This window comes from Dipodomys merriami, unplaced genomic scaffold (genome assembly GCF_024711535.1).
Source record: "Dipodomys merriami isolate MVZ:Mamm:240054 unplaced genomic scaffold, mDipMer1.0.p SCAF_1, whole genome shotgun sequence".
Lineage (NCBI taxonomy): Eukaryota > Metazoa > Chordata > Mammalia > Rodentia > Heteromyidae > Dipodomys > Dipodomys merriami.
Genome location: NW_027202270.1, coordinates 5,170,935 through 5,194,685, shown reverse-complemented (window position 1 = coordinate 5,194,685; position 23,751 = coordinate 5,170,935). Strand labels below are relative to the sequence as shown.

Genomic DNA, 23,751 nt, shown 5'->3' with positions numbered 1-23,751 from the left:
GTGTGTGTGTGTGTGTGTGTGTGTGCGCACGCGCGTGCGTGTGCACGTACATCCCGCAGGTCTCAGTCACCCTGCAGTCTTGGCAACTCTGTGTGCCTGGGTGAGATGATGCTCTGAAATCCATTGCACTCTGCTCTTTGTGCACTTTTCTATTTCTTTTTTTTTTTTTTTTTTGCCAGTCCTGAGGCCTGAACTCGGGGCCTGAGCCCTGTCCCTGAGCCTCTGTGTTCTCAAGGCTTGAGCCACAGTGCCACTTTCAGCTTTTCCTGTGTATGGGGTGCTGAGGAATTGAACCCAGGGCCTCATGCATGCTAGGCAAGCACCTTTCCACTGAGCCACCTCCCCAGCCCCTCTTGTGCATGGGTGGATGAGGCTCTTGCTCCCACCAGCTGCTCCATATACTAATGTCAACAAACCCCAGAGGACAAGTGAGTATGTATCTTTGTACAGGCAACAACAATCTCGCATTTTCTACGTATTTCCTTACTGGCGGTATACAACAATCATGAGGCAGGTATGAGTTTGGTCCTTCGGGTTCTAGAGGAGGAGGCCGAGGCACTGGGCCCTCTCTTCTCCTGCTCAGAGCCACCGTTTTGCTCATCATCTCTGCCCCCGACCCCCGTCCACTTCGTTGCTGAGAGGTGGGCCTCCGTTGGGGGTAATTGTAAACATGCTCCCTCTTCTAGTTGATGAGCGATTCAGTTCTGCACCGGGAGAAACTGCTGAAGTCTGCAGTGCTGACACTGGGGCAGGGCGTGGACCAGGAGGAGGACGAGGCCCTGCAGGTGCTGTCTCTGCGAGCCCTGGGCAACATGGCCCTTGGGGCCCCCAAGAAGGTACCGAGTCAGCCCTGGCCCATTTCCTGGGGGGCTGAGGCCCCCATGGGTCGGCGAGTGAGCAAGGCGGGGGCTGAGCTGCCGGGGCCCCTGCAGGTGAAGCAGCATCGCAAGGTCTTGCTGGAGAAGTGCCTGTGCTCCCTGCGGAGGGCCCCGAGCAGCTGTGTGGCCGCCGAGAGCATGGAGGCCCTGACCAAGATTCTGGCCGAGCTCCGAGAGGGCGACATGGGGTCTTCATTTGAAGCCGTCTGTGAGCAGTGCCGGGGTTTCTTCGACAATGTGAGTGCAGAGGAAGCCTTCCTCGGCGTCCTAAGTGGGGGTTTCTGATGCTATAACAAAACACCTAAGACTTGGCGGTCTACAAAGCTTGGAGGTTGGAGTAGCTCACAGATCTGAAGGCTGGTGAGGGTCTCGATGTTGCCTCATGCGGTGCCAGATTGAGTCTCTTCTTATAAAGCCACGGATCTTCATTACCTCCAGGGCCTTCCCCCTGCAGTGCCATCAGCGGGTGGCTGGGGGAGAAGTGTCTAGCACTCTTTCCTAACTCTTAGGGGACACATTCCAACCACAGTGCTCAGCTTGCTCAGTGCGTGAGGGGGCAGAGCCCCGCAGCTCAAGAAAAGAATTGGGCTATTGTATTGTAGAATGAGTTGGGGTTGCGGTGGTTGGTGGTCGCACCTGGTTCAGGTGTGCCTTGGCAGTCACGAGATCTCTTAAACTCTGTCTTGTGCTAAGTTACAGATAATCAGTGCTGTTGGATCTGAGTACTCCTGAGCTCAGGCCTGCTAGGTGGGAAGTGCTCTCTGAGCCAGTGTGTACCCCTGGGGTCCCTGTGGCGTCTGGGCCTGGGTAGGTGCTAGGATGTGTTCAGAGTCAACACCAGCTCCTCCACAGGGAGGGGAGGGCCCCAAAGCCCAGAGTCACGCTTAGTCTCCCCAGTGTCATATGTGCCCTGTGGAGGGAGATTCTGCCCCTGTGGAACGATCCAGGAGGCTGAGCAGGGCCCACAGCACTGACAGTGGTCTGTGAGGAATGCCGGGAGGCTGTGCAGGACCTCCCGCTTCTGGAATGTCAGCCTGTCTACACTCCGGCCACAGGAGAGCGAGCTGCTGAGGCTAAAGGCATTCACCCTCTTTGGGAAGCTCGCAAAGGTGGTTGGGATTTCCAAGAAGCATTTCTTCAAAGGCGAAGTAAAGAAAGCCTGGATCGCCCTCATGCTACACTGCCAGGACCCCTGCTCCAGCACAGCCCAAGTAAGACACACCCTGGTCCTCTGTCCCCACGAGCAACCAGTCCTGAGGGTCCTCATTAGTCTTTCCTGGGTGCCATCTTGTCCCAGCTCACATGCAAGCTGGGAACACAGGGGCCATTTAGGTGACTCCCAAAGCCAGCTTATTAAGCAATCTCAGCTCTGTGCAGAAATAAATATGGTTTCCTTTTGCTCCAGTGATTGCCTACAGCCATTCTCTGCCCAGTCCTCCTTCCTTCCAGACCATTCTATACCTTGCAGACTAATACTGCAGGACTTTGTCTGGCCTGGAAAAAGTGGCCTGGGAAAGTGGCCACTTTCCCCCTCCCGGTGGGCAGGTCCAGCCGGGCTGTTGGGAGTCGAGCCTGGCCTCGTCTTCCCGGCTCAGCCCCCCTTGCTGTGGGTGGGTGAGGCCTAGGGCCCAGGAGAGCAAATGCTGGGTGGGAGATGATCTCGAGGGATCTGCGGTCCTCCCCGAGGCTCTGTGCCTCCACCTGGCCCATGACCACAGCGCCTGGCTTCTCCTACGCGAGTAGGGCCGGCTAGCGGGGAGGTGGCTGGGGTTGGGGTGTTCAGTCTCCTCCCATAAACCTTGTATGGAAGTGGCCCCACATACGTACTCCAGTCTTTCAATGGTGCCTCAGTCCCAGTTCTGGGGACCACACATGCTTACACCCTACCTCTCTGAAGTTGGGGTGGGGGGTGTTGGGGGTGGGGTGGGGTGGATGTGGTTCTGGCAGGCTCTCAGGAGTGACAGGTCAGCACGTGGTGGTTCCCTGGTGGCCCCCACCGGCCTCCGTCTGTAGCCACAGAGTTGTCTTGCTCCATCAGTGGTGGGGCTGTGGGGTGCACTTCAGGAAGAGGCTGGAGGCACACCCAGAAACGCTGCCCCGGGGCAGCAGTGAGGCCCCACAGCTCATGTTGTGGGGGACACACCCACCTTTCTCCAGCAGCCCCAGGAGCAGAGGCAGGGCTGGCAGAGTGGACTTAGAAGGATGAGGAGGTGCACAAGAATGCAGGCGGGGCTGGTCCCTGTCCCCCAGGGCAGCCATCTTGAAACAGGCAGCCCTCCCAGCAGCCTCTGGGCCCGTTCCTCTTCAACTGTGGAGGCCTTTCTGGGGCTGTCTCTGCCTCACTGCAGTGGCCCCAGCACTGACGCCCTCCCTCCTGCTGTCTGTGTCCTTCCAGGCCTGTATGGCCACCATGTTTCAGTGTGCGCACTTCTGGGGCTGGAAGTCCCTGGGGAATCCCTCAGAGCGAAGCACCGCCAGCAACGGTGATGAGATGACGGTGTTCCAGACAACGGTGTGCTCCTTCCTGGTGAGGAAGCCTGTGGGCTCAGCCATCCCGGGCCGGGGGGGGGGGCGGTTAACACGTTACCCAGGGGGCCAGCCAGCCCGGCAAGTCCAGCCATCCCAGGGGCCATGAGAAGGGGCCTTCTTTTTGGAGACCTGAGTTCATCTTCCAGACAGGAAACATCCAGTAGTGGTAGACTGCAAGCCACGTGCCGATGTTAAGTCGCCGCCTTCCAAACAGTGAGGAGGCCAAATCATGATCACTTCAGCACATGATAAAATTACCACCGCCACATACAAAGGATCATGATCTTTTACGTTTCTGCAGCACTTGTGCTTAATTTGGACCAGCCAGGTGCCAGCGCTCGGGGCCGCGTGCGGCTAGCGCTCACTGGGTGGGCCTCGTAGGCTCAGGACCAGTGTCACTGCCCCTCTAGAATCCGATGATGCTCTTGAGCGTGCCCAGCTTGCCCACCTTGCTGTGTGATGCTGACATGAGTCCTGTCGGTGAAGGGCACTGGGGCCTCAGACAGCTGGCAGCTCGGCCTCAGCCCACCTCCCAGATTGCATCCTCCAACACTGTGCATATACCACTTTCTTTTTCCAGACTCAGAAAAAACCTGCCATTCTCTATGGCTTCTTGCTGGAAACAATGACCTATACTGAAAACAACTTCTCAAGAATCAGAATTGCTGCTTGCAACCTGGCAGGTGCATTCGGGCCCTCCCTGACTCGGTGGATCTTGGAGGCCATCTGGTCAACCGCAGGAGTCGATGGGGAGGGAGGGAGGTGACAGAGCTTGGACGTCATCATTACTCGCCACGTCCCTTACTACACCATACCTGATCTTGAATCAGGCTCCTCCTTGCCAACCTTGGCTCCAAATCCTTGAACCCAGCCTGTTGCAGACCTAGGAGAAGGGTGGACCCACTGACCTCTGACCTGTGCGATGAGTGTCTCTGGTTTTTGCCTTAGGGATTATGATGAGGCAGATGTCTACCTCCTACCTGAAGCAGCTGGACTTTGAGGCGCTGCGGAATGGTAAGTGGCTGAGGCTTCGCTCTGCTGGGTCCATGGCTTACAGGACCTGGGCGGAGCTTGGGAGACCTTTCTGCAGGAAGGATGGGTGGCCTTGTGCTGGAGGCGTTGAGGAAGAGGTGGAAGGTAACCAGGCCAGGAGATGCTGCACCCGGGGAGGATGGGCACTTTCTGGGAAGACAGCTGTTTGATGCGTGGCTTCTACATAGACCTGCAGTCCTGTGTGTGCATGTATGCATGCATGTATGTATGCACATACGATGGATGACCTTCCTGTCCCTGTCAGTTGTAACTGAAGCCCTGGAAGCCCCTGGCTGCCTATGTAGGCTCTGGGTCAGCACGCGCCGCCCCAGGCAGAGGCTGCGTGGTCCTGACCGGCCGGCCGCTTCCCTCCTCTGTGCCCTCAGCGCTCCAGGAGCTGCAGCTGGACTCAGACACTGGGGTGAGGAGGGCATCCCTGGAGGCGCTCAAAGTCCTGGACAGCTGCAGTCAGCGCGGGCTTGTGGCTGCGCCCACGAGTGTCCCGAGCGATCCAACGTAGGACAGGAACAGCGTCCTGGAGCAGCAGGTCCTCCCACAGCGACACAAACCCGTTTTTGTAGGAAAACCTTTTGAAAAGAACGACTATTCTTTCCTTATCTCCCACCGAAATAAACTTCCTTTGCTACATGGAGTGCAGGCTGCTGACCACAGGGGCACAGCACCCCAGAACCAGATGAAGGGGCAAAGCGCAGCCTGGCCCTCACGGACCCCAGCTTCCTGGCTCTCCCCTTAGCCCACAGGGCCTGGGCCTCCTCCGGCCCTCCTATGCATCCTCACACAGGGCCGCCCCACCCATGGCCAGGGGAGGGGGCAGGGTAGCAGCCCCAACAGCAGGGCCCTCACAGAACGGCCCAGCTGGCGGGGCCCTCCAACCCCAATGGAGGCTCTGAAGGCAGCACCAACGGTCGGGGGTGGGGGCGCTTCAACAGAGGGGGCTTCTGAATAACCCAGAGCACCCACAGCAAGGCCTCTCTACGGGTTTTAAGAGAACTAGTGAAGTTGTTTTTCTGCTCAGTGATGAAGTTGTAGCCGCCAGTGAAGCTTGGAGCACTGGCCGCTCCAGGACACCCTTGTGGTGGAGCAGAGTGGAGCAAGCCCCCAAGGACTTCCCTAGGCTGCTCGGGGAAGCAGCAGGGCTGAAGATAGCTAAGCGCCCCTGACGCCTAAGCCTGGGTTTTCCCTAAAAAGTCAGGAGAGTAAAGGGGTGAGCACTCTGATTAGGTCAAGTGTAACTTCTATGCAGTACAAAACCAAACGAACTACAGAGGAGAGGGGATCCGTAGAGAGGGGTTGGATCTGGATTGCACCCACACTGACCAGAGAAGCACTAAGGGTCCTGGAAGGACGTGGAAAGAGCCAGGATCCCAGGACGGCATGCCCAGCCTCATCATCACGACAGCCATCTGGCTGGAGACGAAGTCGGGGGTGAGGTCTTTGTAAAGAGGTGGGACAGGGAAAGGGAGAAAAAGCAGGGCCAGCGTAGGGAACTCTTCAAACGAGAGCCACGCCACCCACCAATCTTGTCACCAGCACAGAATTACATGGAGCGGTGAGGTTAGCTCACTGCTGTGAAAATGCAGGAGCACGGGGCTTTGTGAGAGTCGCTCTGTGAGTGCCTCTCACTACAGGGTGAGAACTCATGGGAGGAAATAGGAAGCTAGAGCCCTGGCTGGGGCCCCAGCCTGGAATTCCCACCCAGGAGAAATCCCATAATCCCTCTGGAGAGCAGAGCTCCCAATCAGGCTAAAAAGCTCAGTGGGTGCCAGCTTTTCAGGCTCCACACTACCTTCAACACTGCTGTTCTGGAGACTAAGCTTGCCATACATGAACTTTTGGGACTCAGACCACAGTATCCATGTACTCCAGCTCTGGTGGAATGCAAACAACAAAGCTGAGGCATATGCACCGTTCTAAATTACTTGTGGGAATTAAAGGCAAAGGCCTTTGCATAGTTACTAGCAAAAGTTGGCCATGACCAAGGTAGAAGGTGAAAAGCCTCTTCCAGCCTCCTCGGCAGCTTGGTCTGGACTGGCCAGAGAACTCGTCTATGGGGCATGATGGGGTGTGGACCAGGCCTTTATGGAAGGGATGGATTGCTGCTAGGAAGTAGCAGGTTCAGGAGAAAGGTGCCAAATTGGAGAGAGGCTGTCCCCGCCCCGGCTGGACGCCACACAGTCCAACGCCAGCTTGTTAAGTACACCCTGATCTCACACCTCCAGCCCCTGAGGAAATAAGCCTGTCGCTTAAGCCACCCAGTCTGTGGTATCTTGTTACGGCAGCCCAAGCTGACGCACACACACTGACTGTTGAGGTGGCTCCGGCTAAAGCCATGTGAGGGAAAGAGAAACAGCAACCCCAGGAGAGCCATCACCGGGGAAAGGAAGGAAACAGACAATCTATCACTAGCCTTTTATTAAAAAGAATTCATAAGACAGAGAGAAGTATGTCCATAATGACTCTAGATGGCTGACACAGGCATTTTTTGTCACTGTACACATGAAACTATTTCAGGTCCCCGTGGTACCTGATTATAGACAAACCCAACAGAAACCAACAGGTATCACAGAGGCAGTGTGCAGGGGATGTGGAATGCAGCAGGTCTGCACGGCCACAGCCGCTCGTTAGACACTCCATCACTGATGTTTCACCTTGCTGCCTCGTGACGTGGACGTGAAGACAGTGCTCTCCCCGTCGATGGCCGGCGCTTCAACGAGGGCTCCGTGAGGGTGCCCTAAACCAACAAGACTCCAACAGGAAAGGTGGGGGGGGGGGGGGGGGGGAGAGGGTACTGTCTAAATTAGAAAAAGAAAACAGAAGAAAAAGAGGCCTACAAGAATGAACATTAAAAATGTGCATTGAGCAAGTTCATTCCCCCAATTTTTAAACCAGAAAACGGTGACAATGCCAGTTTTCCCTGGATTTGCTCCAGGACAGGTAAGTCAATAAAACCGGAGCAAGAGGGCCAGTGCTCTAAAATAACCTGGTGATATATTTGTTCTAGCTTTGAATTTTTCTAATAAACATCATTTTTCTCCTCCATCCGGAGAGATGTGCTCTTCTTTTCCCTAGAAGAAAAAGACAAGGATTTCAGTGAAATTCACCAGAACTCCCAGGTCAGCCTCCAAAACCTTAAATGCATGCACATAAATAATTGTGTCCATTGTGGAAAATGCCATCATAAATGAAGTTGCTGCTGGGCGCCGTTGGTTCACACCTATAATCCTAGCTACTAAAGAGGCTGAGGATCTGAGGGTTGTGGTTCAAAGCCAGTCCTGGCAGCAAAGTCCCTATGAGACTCTTAACTTCATTTAACTACTCAAAAATCTGAAGTGGTGGTGTGGCTCCAAGTGGTGGTAGTGCTAGCCTTGAGCAAGAGCTCAGGGACAGTGCCCAGGCCCAGAGTTCAAGCCCTATGACTAGCAAATACAAATGAAGGACCTGAGGCGTGATTCTTCACTCTTGCCCTGGGTGAGCAAGGCCCATGTTCTGGCCCCACCTACAGGAATTTAGAAGTTACTAGACCTAGACACAGAGCTGCCTCTTGCAGAACGGACATCCAGCAAGTGCTCACACCAGCCACTGACCTTCCCCCTGTAGTCCCAGCTTGAGATGTGGTGCTCTTCCGCAGAAACATAAAGTACCGATAGGGAAAGGAAAATGTAGGACACAGTTCAGTGTCCACACTGTGGTTTAGATGGAATGGGAGAAGCGCCTGGAGGGCTACAGCTGACGTCAAACCCCAGGGGCATCACGAGGGCCCGTGGGCACCACTGGCAGGGCTCTCGGCACGGCCCCCTCTCCCTGTGCCACTGGCCGTGACTCAGGGCAGGCCTCTGTATAGCTGAGGTCGTCTCTTCACAGCTAGGCAAAAGCAGGTAAAAAGCAAGGAGGCCTGCACTGGTGTCAGGCCCAAGAGATCTGGAGGGCAGGAGATGGCGCTCTGCCACAGGACAGCAGGGCAAGGGGCAGGCAGGGTGGTGAGGGGGAGAGAGCACTGTGGGAGAGTTAAGGTGGAGACCAGAGGCACAGCCGAGGTGTGGGTGGGTGGGAGAGATCTCAGGTTATCCTCAAGTGACCAGAAGGTATGAGGCTCTACTTCTGTCTGACACCAGGACTTGAACTTAGTATCTGATGCTTTTGTTCACTGTTGGTGCTCAACCACTTGAGCCACACCTTGAGCCCAAGCTCTGCTCTCCAGGTCATCTCTGTCACAGGCGGGGCTGGGCTCTGAGACCTCCCCTCTGGGACTCACTGAGCTGCAGCTGGGGGAGCTGAGTGGGCACAGGGGGTGGGGAAGTGGGGCAAACAGCTGGAGGTCAAGACCAAGACACAAGGGGTGGGGTGGGGTCCTGCAGGGGTAGTGCCCTGGGAACGGGGCCTTCCCAGGTCCGGCCCACCCTCCTGAGCTCCACAGGGGTCTCACCTGTGGTCCCAACCCTAGGAAGGGCCTTCCATCCATCCACAAGCAGGGAGACAAAGGAGGACACAAGCCTGTGTGCATTGCTTCGGCCTAGCCCATGTAAGAGCTTACACATGGAAAAAAATGAGGAAACTGAAAAAAAACCCCAACCCCGGAACTCGAGCCACAGACCCACCCTGCCCGCAAGGGTGGCGGAGCAGCACCCCGAGAGGAGGCTGCAGGAGCACAGGGAGGGCTCGAGCCAAGCCCGAAGCAAGTGCTGAGGTGAGAGACGCCGTGAGTGCCCTGGAAAGGACAGGGCGCTGGGGACAGGTGCAAAGGGACGTGGGACAGTCACCACGCACCCGTGCTCAGCACTGCTGGACGCAGGCAGAGCAGGAGGCGTGAGGGGGCAGGAAAGAATCCAAGACACAGCAGGCAGGGGTCCATCCAATAACCCCCACTGGAGAGCTGCCCACTGGGAAGAGGAAGAGAGGGCTGTGAACACTGCCTCACCTGCCCAAACTACAAACAAACCCACAGCCAGGGGGTGAACCAGTGCAGTTAGTGGAGACGGCTGGTCTCACTAGGCTGGGGGCAACTCAAGCTGGCCGGCCTCTCCATCCTATAGGAAGCAAGGAAATGGGCGTGGTGGGCAGCCAAGATTCCATGACAAGGGTCTGTGTGACTGCAGACAGATCAGGGCCCATGCCCAGAGCCCGGAGGTGTGTGTGCTGGCTGCTCTGCTCTGCACAGGCCAGGCCTGCCCTCCTGCCGGTCTACTTGGAATCAGAAAGTGGACAGAAAGTCGCTATTTCCAGATTAGTCAAGGCAGCTATTTTCTGAGTAAGAAAAAAGGGTGGACAAGATGAACAAAGATTATAGGGTAGTGATGCTCTTTAGAATCCTACATGCACTGCAATGGAAAAGATGCAATACTTCTCTCTTTAAGAGGTGCTGTAGCCGGGTGCTGGTGGCTCACGCCTGTAATCTTAGCGACTGAGGAGGCTGAAATCTGAGGATCACAGTTCAAAGCTAGCCCTGGTAGGAAAGTCCGTGAGACTCTTATGTCCAATAAACCACTAGAGAACTGAAAGTGGCCTGTGGCTCAAGCAGTAGAGTACTTGCCTTGAGCGGAAAAGCTAAGGGATAGATAGTGCCCTAAGCTCAGAGTTCAAGCCCTATGACAGACGAAAAAAAGAAAAGGAGGTGTTGTACTGGTTCACTTCCCTGAGAGCCCTGCAGGGGTAGGGGTGTGTCGTGGCCTGGGGTGTGGGCGGGGCTCCAGAGAACACCTGCCCAGCACACAGGAGGCCCCGGGTTCCCTCTCCCCAGCCTCCCGGCCCAGAGCCTCGGCCTCCCGGGAGGCTGTACACATTTCTTGTAGTAACACTGTGCCTGCTCTTACCAGGGAGGGCATGAGGGGTCTGCCCCCTCTCCTGCAGAGTCCTGAGGCTCGGCCTCGGGGTACGACAACCTGCGTCTCTTCGTAGGGCGCGGAGTGTGTTCTGTGGTGGCCCATGCAGTGCCCCAGGGACTTCGTAGGCACCACTGGGGTGACGCTTTCAACTTTTGGAAACTCAGGAAATCTACCCTGGATGTTCCTGAGTCTCCTGTTTGGTGAACTTCCATGCCGGTTTTGCCCGGACATGCCTTTGCCTGCCGTGGTGAGGCCTGGCAACACTGTTGATGAAGCTTGTCAAACTTTTCTTTGATCTCATTGTAGTGGCTCCTTCCGCCACCCAGCGGCCCTGTCCGTGGTACTGAACTAGCCTGGGTGGGTGATGCTGCCTCACTCAGCATTCTTGAACTGGTTCTGGGCAAAAGGTCAGATGTCCGCCAGGGGTGGTCAGGGCTCTGGAAGGGGTGGCCCTTTGAGACAGGAGAGACGTCACTCCGAGGGCAGCTGTTCGCTTCACATCTGTCCACATTCCCAAAAGCCTCACTTTGCCCTTTAGCTCTTGCTTGGCCAGAAGGTAAACTTAGCCTGTGGGTCTCTAAGGCCTGGGGGCCACCTGGGCTCCCAGAACCCCCTCTGTACACGTCCACAGCCCAGGCACCCGGGGGGCTGGGCAGGGGAAGCTGTTTCCTGGGATACAGGAGGCATTCCCGATGAAGCTTGGTGAACTGGATTTCAATCTCCCTAACTCGGTGCTCTCCAAGACCCTGTTGCGGTTTTGGTCTGGAAACCATTTTCACAGGGGAAATTAACCACATCAGTGTCCTAAGTCTATCCTCGCGATCCCCAAGTTTCCTGTGCACGGGGCTGCCAGCTACATGAGTCAGTGAAGGCACCTGGAGCTCCTTCCATGTTGGATCGAATCTGTGGACCTCATGTTTGTTTCCCTCAAGAAAAGCGCTTTTCAACTTCCAATCTGTCATATGGCAAGCAACGTGTGACAAGTTCTTGCAGCCTATCAGCGCGCCTGTGTCTTTCCCGGGCTCTGAGCTGGGTGCAGCCCTCTCCTTGGGGTTCCTCCGGAAGTGCCGGTTGCTGCGCCAGCCCATCTCCCTCACGGGCACCCTGCTCCGGTGCGGGAGCCTCTTCCAGTGCTGCACGATGGAGGTCTTGGTGGAGATGATGCTCCCCGGCTTGGTGCTCAGCAGCTGGCTCATGGAGTGCAGCATGCCCGCGTACAAGTCGCTGATCGTCACGTTGCAAATGTCATCGGCCTCAAAGGACTGGCTGCTCAAGTAACTGTTGCTGCTGGTTCCCAGCAAGATGCTGTCATTTCCGGGGGAAGATGCTGGCGGTGCAGGGTCACCGGGGCTTCCTGCAGATCCTCCCTGGCAGGGATCTGGGAAACACATAGAATGAAGGTATGTCAATGGTTAGGAGTTTTTCCTCACCCAGAGCATGAAGCTAGAAAGCACATACGTGTGTGTGTGTGTGTGTGTGTGTATACGCGTGTATGCGCGAGTGCACCCATGCATGTGTCCTGGGGCTTGAACTCGGCAAACTGCGATCCTCAGATCTCAGGCTCCTGAGTAGCTAGGATTACAGGCGTGAGCCACTGGCCCCTGGCTTATGACTGCTTTCAACAGTATAAATGACCAACTCGAAACCTAAACAAATTTTAGGAGTAGATTCTTTTCAGAGATTAGATTTCTACTTTTCATCCTTTCTCCTCAAAGGCGTCCTAACCCTGGCTCTTACAAAGTAAATCAGAAACCTGAGCACCATGACCCTATCTACCTGCAGTGGAGGGGGGGGGGGGGGGGGGGGAGGGAGGGATTGGGAACACGCCTCTTCAGATGTGCAGCTTCAACTTTTCTCATATGAAATGCTTTCACATGCTCTTAAAAAGCAAACACAAGCCAGGGAGAATGGAAAAAGCTCAGTAACTAGATGCAAACAGGAAAATGAACCTGGCTACCAAACTTATAAAAGAAAAGAATCCAAACTATCTTAAATATAACACTGCCTGTGCTCCCTGAGGACATTGTCTAAGGGCCACAATGGCCAGCTAGAATGGGGCAGATAGACAGACAGACAGACACACGGAATGAGGGCAGCTGTCCTGTGGAGAATGCCACTTCAGAATGTAATGCAGAGGAATGGCAGAGACAGAACACATCTGGGCTGTAACCACCAACAAAGACAGTCACCAGATGTTCCCACTGTCTCTAGGGAAAAAGCTCTTGTTCAGAGATGTTAGGCAGCTCCTCCTTGGCCAGGGCTCAACTTCACTGTGGCCGACCACGGCCATGCTAATGGGCAAAGAGGACCCAATGCCACCTTGCTAAGTGGTATTTATTTTAAAAACGCTTACCACAAATCTAACTAGGAGGAAACAATCGTGAGTCTTAATCAAGGGTTACTGGTGGAAACGACTGGCCAGGTCGAACTGCTGTTTTTGACACTTGGCCTGGAAGTGGAATCTCATTTCCCTTGAGGGAATTTGATTATAGCATGCCCAGCCTGGGGGGACTGAGCTCATCCAAGCAGAACAGAGGGCCCCGTGGTTCAACCGGAGCGACAGACAGAGGTGCGCGGTTCACTTGAGGTTTCGGTTCCCACTCACCGGGGGCGGGCGCAGCAGGCAGGGCCCAGGCGGGGGCCGGCATGACCAGGATATCCTTCCCACCGTGCGCACCCTGCAAGCAAAACCAACCATTACAAGAGCGGCCGGACCTCGAGCCCCTGGGCGCGTGGAGCTGGGCTCTCTCTAGACCACATGGCGTCCCCGGGGACGGCGTTGGGAGCTGCGCCCCCAGCAGGGCAGCACTGCCTCCCTGAGCAGACCCCGATGAGCAGCCGACAGGAGGTAACGGCGCCCGCGGAGCAAAGGTCCTCGATGAGGCAGCACTCATCACCTGGCCACAGCGACCCCTCCTCCAGGAGGCTGGGGGAGGGGGGGTGTTGGCCCAACTAAAACATCTTGGGCAGCTGGACAGTGGGTGAAGACCGGAGAAGCCTGGGCCTCGTTCCAGTCTCTTCCCGTCACCCGCACGGCACATGAGGACACCGCCCGCGGTGCTCAGGGGAAGCAAGGGTTTCAGGAGGGGAGGGGAGAATGACTCCCAGTCCCCACGACCCTAAATGGGAGAAGGCTTTACAACCTCCACCGCCTCACCGCAGAAACGGCTCCTCCCCCATCTTCAGGCAGAGGAGGAACGGGAGAGGCAGTGGGCGGTGGGGGCCCACCCTGGGGGAGGGGGTGTGGAGCAGGGCGCTCAGGGACAGAGGCTTTGCCACTGGTCACCCAGGATCGTGGAGCCCCACACTCACTGTCCACCAGGCTGCTCCGGGAGCGCGGGCAATGGAGGCCCTGCCCCCCCCTCCAGGCCGGTCCCCCATGGCTCAGCCCCAGGAGACCTGCAGTGCTCATTCAAGGACAGCACAAGGGTATGACTATGGACAAGTCCCCCAAACGCTCTGAGTGGACAGCCCCCCAAACACGACTGTGCTGGGCTCACTGTGCCCGCCCTTCCTGGCGCGGTTCTGGGGGTACGCACCTGCGGGTCCTCTGCGCCTCGCAGCAGCAGGTCCGCCTTTGCCAGGTACTTCCTCCTCAGCTCGTCTTTCAGGGGGCTCCCGGGCACTGCCGGCTGCAAACAGAGGAGTCAGGGCTCCCAACAGCTTTTTTTTGGGGGGGGCGGGGGGAGGGGGTCCACTACTCTGGGGAATTCTAGAACCAACTGGAAGCTCTTTAATGCACGCATCTGAAAGGACTGTGAGTGCTAAGTCACTTTTCGGCCCTTGCTGTGGGCAGTAGGAAGTGGCCGGGCACGGGCACCCTGTTCCAGAGGGGTGACTGAGGCAAGTTCCCCAGCGCTGAAGGCCCACACCAGACACGGCCCAGGGCACTGACCACAGCCTCGTAGAGAACAGCAGCGATGGAAGAAAGATGAGCTGAACACCGGTGGGAGAGGTCAGGAGTCAGCTATTAGTATTAGTATTAGCCAGCTCTCAGCCATGCTCACTGCACTCCCGAGTCAGAGGCCCCACAGCAGGAGACAGGCCTGGCCCTCAGTGCTGCGCAGCGGGGTACAGCCACGGACACTTCCAGTAGCCTTCCTTGGGGTCTGTCTCCTCTTTCTAAACAGTAGAAGTGACACAGGAGGCGACCGGCAGCCTCTGCAGCAGGACTGCGGAGGACAAGCAGGCCCCGGGGTCCCTTTGCCACTGAGGGACCGAGTCCATCGCCAGGACCGACATGGGAGACCAGACGCCCACGCATGGCAGCAGCAAGAGTGGGCCCTGGAAGAGGATTCCAGAAAGGCTCGGGGATACTGCCCCAGGCCGCACCGTCTCCCAGAGCTGAGGCCCTGCCGCCGGCCACCCGTCCCTGACCTGACCTCACGTCTCACCATGAAGGCACCAGCCGAGGACTCCTCTGAGTCAGAAGCGGCAGACGCGTCACTGCTGTCTGCATCTAAGAGTCAGAAAGGGAAATCGCAGCCAGAATTTGCAGGAAAGTTCACAAGTCTCATTTTAAGGACCGTTTTTCTATCAGCCTGTGTTCTATGGTAAAAATCCTGTCACTTCTGGAATGTTCCCCTTAAAAGAGGAACCATCACTGGCCATGATGGCCGGTGACCCCGGCCAGGGTTGGTTTTCAAGGGAGCCGAGGCCAGACACAGGCTCCTTCCTGAAGCCTGGTTGTAAGGGACGTGGGGAGATGTAGCAGGGGGATTGGCAGGGAGAAAGGCAAGCTGGCTTCAACACTGATGGGGGCACCGTGGGCAGGGCGGGGCTGGAGGGCATGGAGGGACTGTGAGAAGAGACAGGGTCGGTCCTAGGCAGTGGCGGCCTGAGGAAGGGGAGGAAGAGGGTGAGCAGGCAGGAGGATCTGCAGGGGGCCTTCCCCACGTCCTGGTGTCTCACAGAGTCTTGGCTTTCTTAGGCTTTTTGTGACAAGGTCTTGCTCTGTGGCCCCGGAGAGTCTTGAATATGCAACCCTCCTGCCTCAGCTTCCCGAGTGCTGGGATTATAGATACGAACTACTGTACCCCTCATGAGATTAACCCTTTGTCAAAAGGGAATATGTTCATTTATTCAGGAAATATCTGAGTACTATCTGCGTGCTGGGCACTGTAACACACTGGTACTGACCCCATCCCTTCTAGCCTCTTTCCAATAAGCAGGCACTCACCTGTTCTCAGAACTTGCGGGCGACAAGGTGAATGCTTGCTGCTTCCGGGTCCAGCTTGTACGAGGCCCTCTATCTGGCTAACCACCTTCACAGGGGAGTCCTCCAGGCGCAAAAATCAGTGAAGAGAAGCGAGTTTGAATAACATCACACTTGAAGCCACTGTAAAAACATACCTGCCATCCTGGCTGAGGATGGGAGGCTTTGCAAGGGCTCTCTGCTTCGAAAAGGGCCGAGACTGGGGAGGAGCACAGGTTCCCCTGGGCAAAGCAGTAGCACTTTCTTCCTGCACCCCCTGCTTTCAGTCATTGGACGGGGACGGGGAAGAGGAAGGGATGACGGGGGAAGGGACAGGAGGCCAAGTCAGGACCCGAGGGTCAGGGATTGCAGAGCTGAGGAGTGGCAGCACCGGATTGGACAGGTATGGGGACGCAGCCAGTCCTCCCAAGGCCCCTGCTGCTTGGTAGCACCGGCTCGGAGTGATCCTCCTTCACGGCCTCCCCCGACTCCACAGCAGCGAGTTAGGGCTTGCAGGAACCGTCAGCGTGGGGGGAGGAGGAGTGTCAGGGCAAGGTGGATTTGGGCCCAGACCACACCAGTGAAGTTGTGGGCGTCCATACTATACTCACAGGAAACCCCTGTCTTTCTACTCCTAAGATAGGGACTAATAATTCTGTAAGTGCCAGGCAGGGGCTCGCCTACTTTGTAAGCAAAAACCTTAAATCAATGTCCAGACAGAAACATTCTGCTACCAAGACAACCACCATAGCCCCGGCGTTATGATCAGGTGCCACACCATGTGCAAGTTAGAGGGAACACATCCTGGGGCTCCCAATCCCACACTGAACACAGGTCCCAGGATGCTTCTGTGAGTTCTACATAACAAGGGCAAGTTGTTAAGAGCCATGCACACCTACTCGTATTGGCGACGGCCGCTTTTCCTTATCACAGAGCTGCAAAGCCTGTAATAACTACTCCTGATCCTGGGCAGAAAGAGCATGCAAGCCCTGATTTATGTTAAAAGAAGGTACAAAGGGCCCCAGGTCTACAACAGAAGAGCAATTCAGAGAATGGAACCGGACTACACAATGGATGACCAACACAAGGGCTGCCCTCCTGTAAGTAAAGGTGGAACTGTATCTATTTATAAAACACGTGTGCAAGAAACACGAACTAAGAGGCGCCAGTGACCTTCTGTGCACAGAGGTCAGCCTAACATCAAGCAGTTCTACATAATTCTAGGGCTAAAACAACCAAGGTTGTTGCAGGGTTGCTGTTAATGTTGTATAACCCTAACCTCAAAGTTTTCATTCTTGTGATCATGAGGAGGAAGCATGGGTCATTTATTTGGGAACCTGGTGTCAAACAGGGTATTAGACAACTTTGCACTAGCTATGTGAACAAATGCTGCTTAACAGGGTCTCACAGTAAGAAGGCAAACCACATGGGTGCCACCTGGGAAACAAGGGCAGATCACGGGCTAAAGAGCCCCAGGGTGAGGGTGAGGATGTAGGACTTGTTCTCGAAAGGTAGACAAAGGCAGAAAGAAGCAATCTTGCACTCCACCTGGCCTGTCTCTGTTCTTCCCCTTTTCAGAAGAGGAAAAGAGGCATTTTTCTGTCCTCAGAGGAGTGGAAAACATGAGCTTGGGCTGGGGCATGCCCTGCAGAACTGGCTCACTCAACCTCAGAACGTAGGAACTAGCTCAGGCAGCCCTGGGCCCTCTGACGAAGAAGCAGAGCCACAGACAAGCCAGGCAACAGAAGAAATGTTTCTCCCTAAATCCTCAAACACAGGTCATCACGCTGAGCAAACCAGGCCCCCGGAGGCTTCCGGCCGGTCTCAGCAGACGTTCCAGGGCCCAGCACACCAGTCAGTTTCTTTCACACCAGAACTTTGCCACAGCCCAGCATTTAAGTGATACAATTTGGCACTAAATACCTGGATTGGTTTTTTCTTCTTTTCCTTTATTAGCCTTCCTCCCCAAATTCTCAATCCTTAAGAAACAAAAACAACAAGTTAAATAATCTCGAACATTCCATTTTGGCTCAACCTGCATTCACAGAGAGCCAACATGACAGATAGTAAAAGGATTTAATATGAAAAGCAATCACATTGTATTTCTGATAATCATCAGTGCACTCCTGATAGTCATTGTTCTGTGTGGTTGTTCATCTTTGTGAAGCAAGTTTTTAAAAAATCAAGGTTTGGCTGGGTGCTGGTGGCTCATGCCTGAAATCCTTGCTCCGAAGGCTGTGATCTGAGGATTGCGGTTCAAAGCCAGCCAGGCAGAAAAATCTGTGAGATTCTCATCTCCAATTAACCACTAGAAAACAGGAAGCGGTGCTTTGGCTCAGGAGCAGAGGTCAGGCCCTGAGTTCTAGCCCCATGGGGGCCGGGAGAGGGGCGCAAGAGGAGAAGGGGGAGAAATCAAGGTTTGACAAAGTTGTCATTAATGGCAGCCTTCCTACTTAGTAGGCAACAGGTCATCAGATTTTATCATTAACTGGAAACGTTAAACAAAATGTACACACAGCAGATACTGTCCTTAAAAATATCACTTATTTAGGGCAGAATATAGAGTAAGCACCATCAGCACTCTCCATAATGCCAGGAGTACAGTGCTTTCTGAAGGCAATCTGTATAGCAGGATGTGTATAGGGCAGGGCCAGGCCCAGGGCGAGCACTGAGTTCTGGGGTCCAAGTGTGACTCTCCTTGCTACCTGCTAGCACATAGATCCTGGGTGATCTATCCAACCTCTTCTAAACTTCCTGGAAAAATGTTAATACGAAAGGCACTTATAATGCTCTGGGTTCTAGTTTAAGTCTTTTCCAAATACCCATCATTTTTTTTTTTGTCGGTCATAGGACTTAAACTCTGAGCCTGGGCCCTGTCCCTCAGCTATTCAGCTCAAGGCAAGTGCTCTACCAACTTTAGCCACTATGCCACATCTGGTTTTATGGTGGTTCCTTGGAGATAAAGAGTCTCACTGACTTTCCTGAGTGGGCTGGCTTTGAACTTCAATCCTCAGACCTCAGCCTCCCGAGTAGCTAGGATTATAGGCATGAGCCACCAGTGCCCAGCTCCAAGTATACATCATTTTATACTCAAAACCCACCCCCATAATACTTTATGGGACAAGGATTTATCAAGTTAGTTTTACTGATGAGCAAAGGCAAGGAGATATCCAAGCAAATGATTAGACCAGGCCACCTGTCTGTGTGGCGAGCCAGGATGTGAGCTGTGGGCAGCGGTGACTCTCTGGTATTCTCATGATGCCATGTAACCTTTCTAGAATGGAGTGACTCAGAGTACCTGGGCTCACAGTCCAACCAAGGCTTTGCCACTTGGGATTAGTGACATGAGGCAAATTAAACTTTCTGTGCTCTAACCAGAGGTTTGTGAGGGTTTGATTGGCTCCTACCTTTGATTGGCATGAGAACATGGAATAAAAAGAACATGAACTATGTAGGGCAGACGGTAAGCTGTTAATACATGTCAACAACTACTCTTTCCTGTCTCCATCACAATTGCTGCGGTTAGTTCTGCTTTGCCTGCTAAGGTGCTGCCCTGTTTTGTGCACTCACACTATTATGCACATAGGGCCAGCACCATCTAAATAAGAAAGGCTAAGCCAATAAATGAATGTCTTTAGGATAAGCAACAGGATATGAGCTACCAGCTCATGAGGGAATGACTTTTTGTACCTGTCTTGCTTTCAGCAAATCAAAGTGGCCTCATTCAGTGCAAAATGTTCTCCAGGCCCTTAAGCAGAGAGTCTCTGAGATGAAAGGTAGTTTACACAACTTCACCATTATGCCAAACAGCTGCTTCTGCATATCTGATACAGTAAACATGAAGACAGGACAAACAGCCAATGGTACTGGCCTCACACTTTCATTTAGCTTTTTGGTTCGAGGATGGGGCTCTACCACTTGAGGCACAAGTCTACTTCTGGCTCTTGGCTGGTTTTGAACCTTGACCCCCAGATCTCAGCTTCCTGAGGAGCTAGGATTAGAAGCGTGAGCCACCCGTGCCGGGCTCCCTGTGAATGTTTCCTGGGGCCCGAAGAGCCGCGGGCGCTATTTCCCCGAGACATCCACGCCCAGAGGACGGGACTGCCACGTCCTTCCCACCCCCGAGGAGGAGACAGGGGCTCCCCAAGCCGCGCAGAGCACGCATTTCCATCCCAAGTAAGTCAGTTCTAATTTCAAGAAGACCCAGCAAAGGACCAAGCAAAGATGACGGTGCTAGGAGGGCGGAGGCCACACCGAGACGGGGCCCACGCGGCCCGACCACACCGAGACCGGGCCCACGCGGTCCGACCACACCGAGACCCGGGCCCATGCGGGCCCGACCACACCGAGACCCGGACCCACGCGGCCCGCCCTTCCCGTCGGCCCTGCGGCTCCTACCCTGGGGGGTCTCGTAGGTCAGGGTGGCCATCTGCACCAGGGGGTCGTCCTCGAAGGGCTGGCTGTACTGTGGGGACAAGAGCGTCGGGTCAGACCCCGGCCCGTCGGAAGCGGGTCCCCGACCCCCGCGGTCCTCCCAGGCCCCGCCCGCCCGGCCCCTGCAGCCCGCGGGCCGGGAGCCCACCTTCTCGATCAGTTGCTGCATGCGCCTCTGAAAGCGGCAGCGGCTCTCCTTGAGCCTCCGCAACAGCAGCTCCCCCTCCGGGTCCCCGGCCCCCGGGCTCCCGGCCTCCATGACAGACGCCATCCCGGGACAGACTCCGCTCCGAATCCCCGCGCCCAGCCCGCGCGCGCAGCTCGAACAGGCCGCTCCGCCCCCTCCCGCTCGATCTCGGCTTTCTATTGGCTGGCGGGCAGAGGCCGGCGTTGATTGGGGCATTTCAAAAAGAGTTCAAGGCATTTGCTCCGGGCCAATCCGTGCTGGGCTTTCGGACCCGCCTCCGAGGTGCGCTTTCCGGCGGAAACGGGTGTTTGGGGGCGGGCAGAGTCAGAGGCTTTGGCTCGCCCTCGGGGGAGGGCTGGGTCCTCCGGCCACGCCCCTGCGCCGCCTTCCAGCATCTTCCGGCCCTGCCCTCGGGGTCTGCGGATTGCTAGGTGCGGGGAGGCCGCCTTGTGGGCGGATTATTATAGGCTTGAGAACAATAGAATGGCCACATTTATGGGCGTCTTTTGACCAAGCTTGATAATGATAATCATATAATAATGATCATAGTGATGATAATTAATTTTGTGTGTGTGCCAGGCCTGGGACTTGAGCTCAGAGCCTGGGAGCTGTCCTGAAGCTCTTCTGGTCAAGAGTAATTAATGCTCTACCACGTGAGTTACAATTCCACTTCTGGCTTTTGGTGGTTAATTGGAGACCAGAGTCTCATCAGCTCCCTGAGTAGCAGCATTGCAGGCATGGGCCACTGGTTCCCAGTTATAATATCTTATGGGTATATATATATATTTTATTATAGGCATCCTGACCAAGATTGATAATAAAAAGAATAATATGAAAGATTATTTTAGAAAAAGATCCCTGGTCATATGCAGTATGCAGCAAAAATACTAGGCAAGGCAAAAGATTTAATGGTTTTAAAGATCATTTGACCCCAGTATTATGTACTAATGCTGCTAGCCACAGAATAAAATGTGACTTACTGTATTTAGTGTGCCAGCGATCCAAAATCATCTCGACCCAAAAGAAAAGATCTCCTTTCTATATTTTGGCACAGTAATACAAAGGCTTGAACAGCAGCGCTCACTATTGAATGATTGAGGAAGTGGAGGAAAAGGGGTTGTTGTTGAAAGTTCTTAGTGCCATTGAGAACAATTCAGCGCACCCTGAATCAATTATGCTAGAAGATGAAAACATTAAAGACATTTTTCTTCCCCAAACACTAGAACATCATTGACTCAGCCTCTGGATTAGGGAGCAAAAATGCATTTAGTGTGGGGGCTGGGGAGGGAGGGGTGAGAATGGTCAACAGTGATTAGGATGCATTGTATTCATAAACTACTTTGTAAGACTACGTAAAGATAATCACATTCACTATGATCTCAAAAAATAAGAGCATTGTGTGTGTGTGTGTGGGGGGGTGCCTTAAGGCTAGAGACACGGTTCTAATGTTTGGGCAGATTCTACTGCCATGATGAAAAGCCATGGGCTTTGGGGGAAAATGGACATAACTGATGCCATTGCAATCACTAAGGAAGCAGCCGATTTGTTAATGTCCAAGACAACTAGTGCCTGGAAAAAAAAAAATTAGTAGGTAGGCTGAACCAAAAACAACGGTTCGTGGGTTCTCAAGGTTACCACTAGATGGCAGCATGTGATGTATGTAAAGTTAATTGAATATGCAGAGGACATTTTTTCTTCTTTAAAAAACTTAAAAAAATTTATCTTTAAGTAGTTGTACAAAGGGATTTAAACCAGCAAATCAGCTTATGATGCATCTTGATCAACATCACACTTTTATAATTCTCCATCTTTCCCGACATTTTTCTTGTGTTGAATAGGTAGGGTGTTAGAATTTTTTATATTATCATTATATAGCATTTTACTGAATTTACAGTACTGTATCCTATTTATGTGTATATATGCATATGTACTTAAGAATCCATCTTTAGAATAATAAAAGAATATGATGGTGCCATAATAATTACATATTTGGGGAAATAGGAAATGGCTCTTTTGGTATTTGTGGTAAATCATGCTAGCAATCTTGTTTTCCTAAATAACCGCTTTTTTTTTTTTTTTTTTGGTCAGTCATGGGGCTTGAACTTTGGGCCTGGGCGCTGTCCCTCAGCTCTTCAGCTTAAGGCGAGCACTCTACCACTGGAGCCACAATGCCACTTCTAGTTTTCTAGTGGTTAATTGGAGAGAAGAGTCTCACAGACTTTCCTGACAGGGCTGGCTTTGAACCATGATCCTCAGATATCAGCCTTCTGAGTAGCTAGGATTACAGGCATAAGTCACCAGCACCTAGATTATAATTTTGTTTTTAATCTATATTTATATAGTTAAAATATATGTAAATGCATATGGGTTTTTATATATTTATATTTAAATATATATGTTTAAATAATTTATAGTTTAAATACACATATATCACACTTGCCCCTACATTTCTGATTGCAGACTTTTGTTTTTTCAATGCAACTAATCAATCATGTAATATTTTCTAGAAGGAATCTATCTATCTGTCTATCTATCTATAATATTTATTGTCAGGATTCTCTTTGGATGATGATAATCTGATGGATTATCTTCAACATTAGTTTTCCTTGGCCATATTTCCAGAACAAGCATTCTTGCATTACTCTTATAGATAAAAAAAAAACCAAAAACAAACCCCCAGTAGACCAACTGTGGGGGTGTACTTTGTGTTGCTATAACACAATACTAGAGGCAGTAATTTACGTGAACAGATCTTTATTCCTCCTGATTCTGGAGGCTGAGGGATCCAAGATCAAGGGTTTGGCCTCTTTCTAGGTTCTTCTTGCAGCCTTACCCCACATGGGGGGATGGAGAGTGAACATGAGGTGAGAGAGAGCAAGGTAGGACGTGGCTCTTCCACTTCTAATGCCCAACTGCTCAATAATGACCCGAATCCATTCCCTTTGGCCTCTTGGCCTAGTCACTGTCAACTCTGTTGCTAAGCAGAGGTTTCAAATCAGGGCCTGGGCGCTATCCCTCTGGGCCTGGGCGCTGTCCCTCAGCTCTTCAGCTCAAAAGGCGAGTGCGCTACCACTTGAGCCACAGTGCCACTTCCACCTTTTTCTGCTTATGTGGTGCTGAGGAATCAAACCCAGGGCCTCATGATGTGAGGGAAGCACTCTACCACTGAGCCACCATTCCAGCCTCCCTGAGCATCTTTAGTCAAGACTGTTACTCTATCATTTGAGCCAAGCTCCACTTCTGGCTTTTTTGAAGAGTCTTACACAACTTTCCTACCTGGCCTGGCTCTAAACCTTGATCCTCAGATCTCTGCCTCCTAAGAAGCTGGGATTACAGGAGTGAGCCACTGGTGTCAGGCCAGAGTAAGTTTTCAATGCATGCTTTTGGAGATCCTTTAGAACCAGAACACCTATTATGTGATTTTACTCAGGTGCCGCAGAGTTAGAGCCCATTTATCCAAAGCAGACACATGTGATTGCAAACACCCTGCAGCCGCTAGAGTCGGCAGACACAGCTTGCAGCTGAGGACAGTGTGTGGAGCTTTTCTTGTTCTGACCGTGAGTGTGAAGTCTCATTCTACCCAGCATGGTGAGTTTCTGCTAGTTTGAGGCTAGAGATTCTAAAGGTGCTCCCTTGGAAACAAATGTCTTAGGGCGT

The 23,751-nt window shown here is 53.4% G+C and overlaps 2 protein-coding genes across 7 annotated transcripts in view; one reads left to right on the top strand and one right to left on the bottom strand.

The window, feature by feature from the left end:
- Nucleotides 1–5,072, top strand: part of Mroh2a (maestro heat like repeat family member 2A) — a 44,424-nt gene extending 39,352 nt beyond the window's left edge. For 5 of the 6 annotated variants that reach the window (XM_070012021.1, XM_070012192.1, XM_070012134.1 and 2 more), the window contains 7 exons: nt 687–836; nt 933–1,115; nt 1,934–2,089; nt 3,274–3,405; nt 3,988–4,090; nt 4,356–4,421; nt 4,826–5,072. In XM_070012021.1, coding sequence (XP_069868122.1) covers nt 687–836; nt 933–1,115; nt 1,934–2,089; nt 3,274–3,405; nt 3,988–4,090; nt 4,356–4,421; nt 4,826–4,959 — 924 coding nt within the window. In that variant the 3' untranslated portion in view covers nt 4,960–5,072. Of the gene's footprint in view, nt 1–686; nt 837–932; nt 1,116–1,933; nt 2,090–3,273; nt 3,406–3,987; nt 4,091–4,355; nt 4,422–4,825 lie in introns of those variants that run through there. The other variant, XM_070012267.1, reaches the window with a different exon arrangement.
- A 1,796-nt stretch (nt 5,073–6,868) lies between these two features.
- Hjurp (Holliday junction recognition protein) lies at nt 6,869–20,176 on the bottom strand. The gene is made up of 9 exons (XM_070011881.1): nt 20,056–20,176; nt 19,872–19,938; nt 17,397–17,452; nt 15,459–15,558; nt 14,674–14,738; nt 13,819–13,911; nt 12,885–12,957; nt 10,268–11,657; nt 6,869–7,525 (listed from the first exon to the last, which is right to left on the bottom strand). The coding sequence occupies exons 1-9, from the start codon at nt 20,164–20,166 to the stop codon at nt 7,474–7,476; spliced, it is 2,007 nt and encodes a 668-aa protein (XP_069867982.1). The 5' UTR covers nt 20,167–20,176; the 3' UTR covers nt 6,869–7,473.
- Between the last annotated feature and the right edge of the window lie 3,575 nt (nt 20,177–23,751).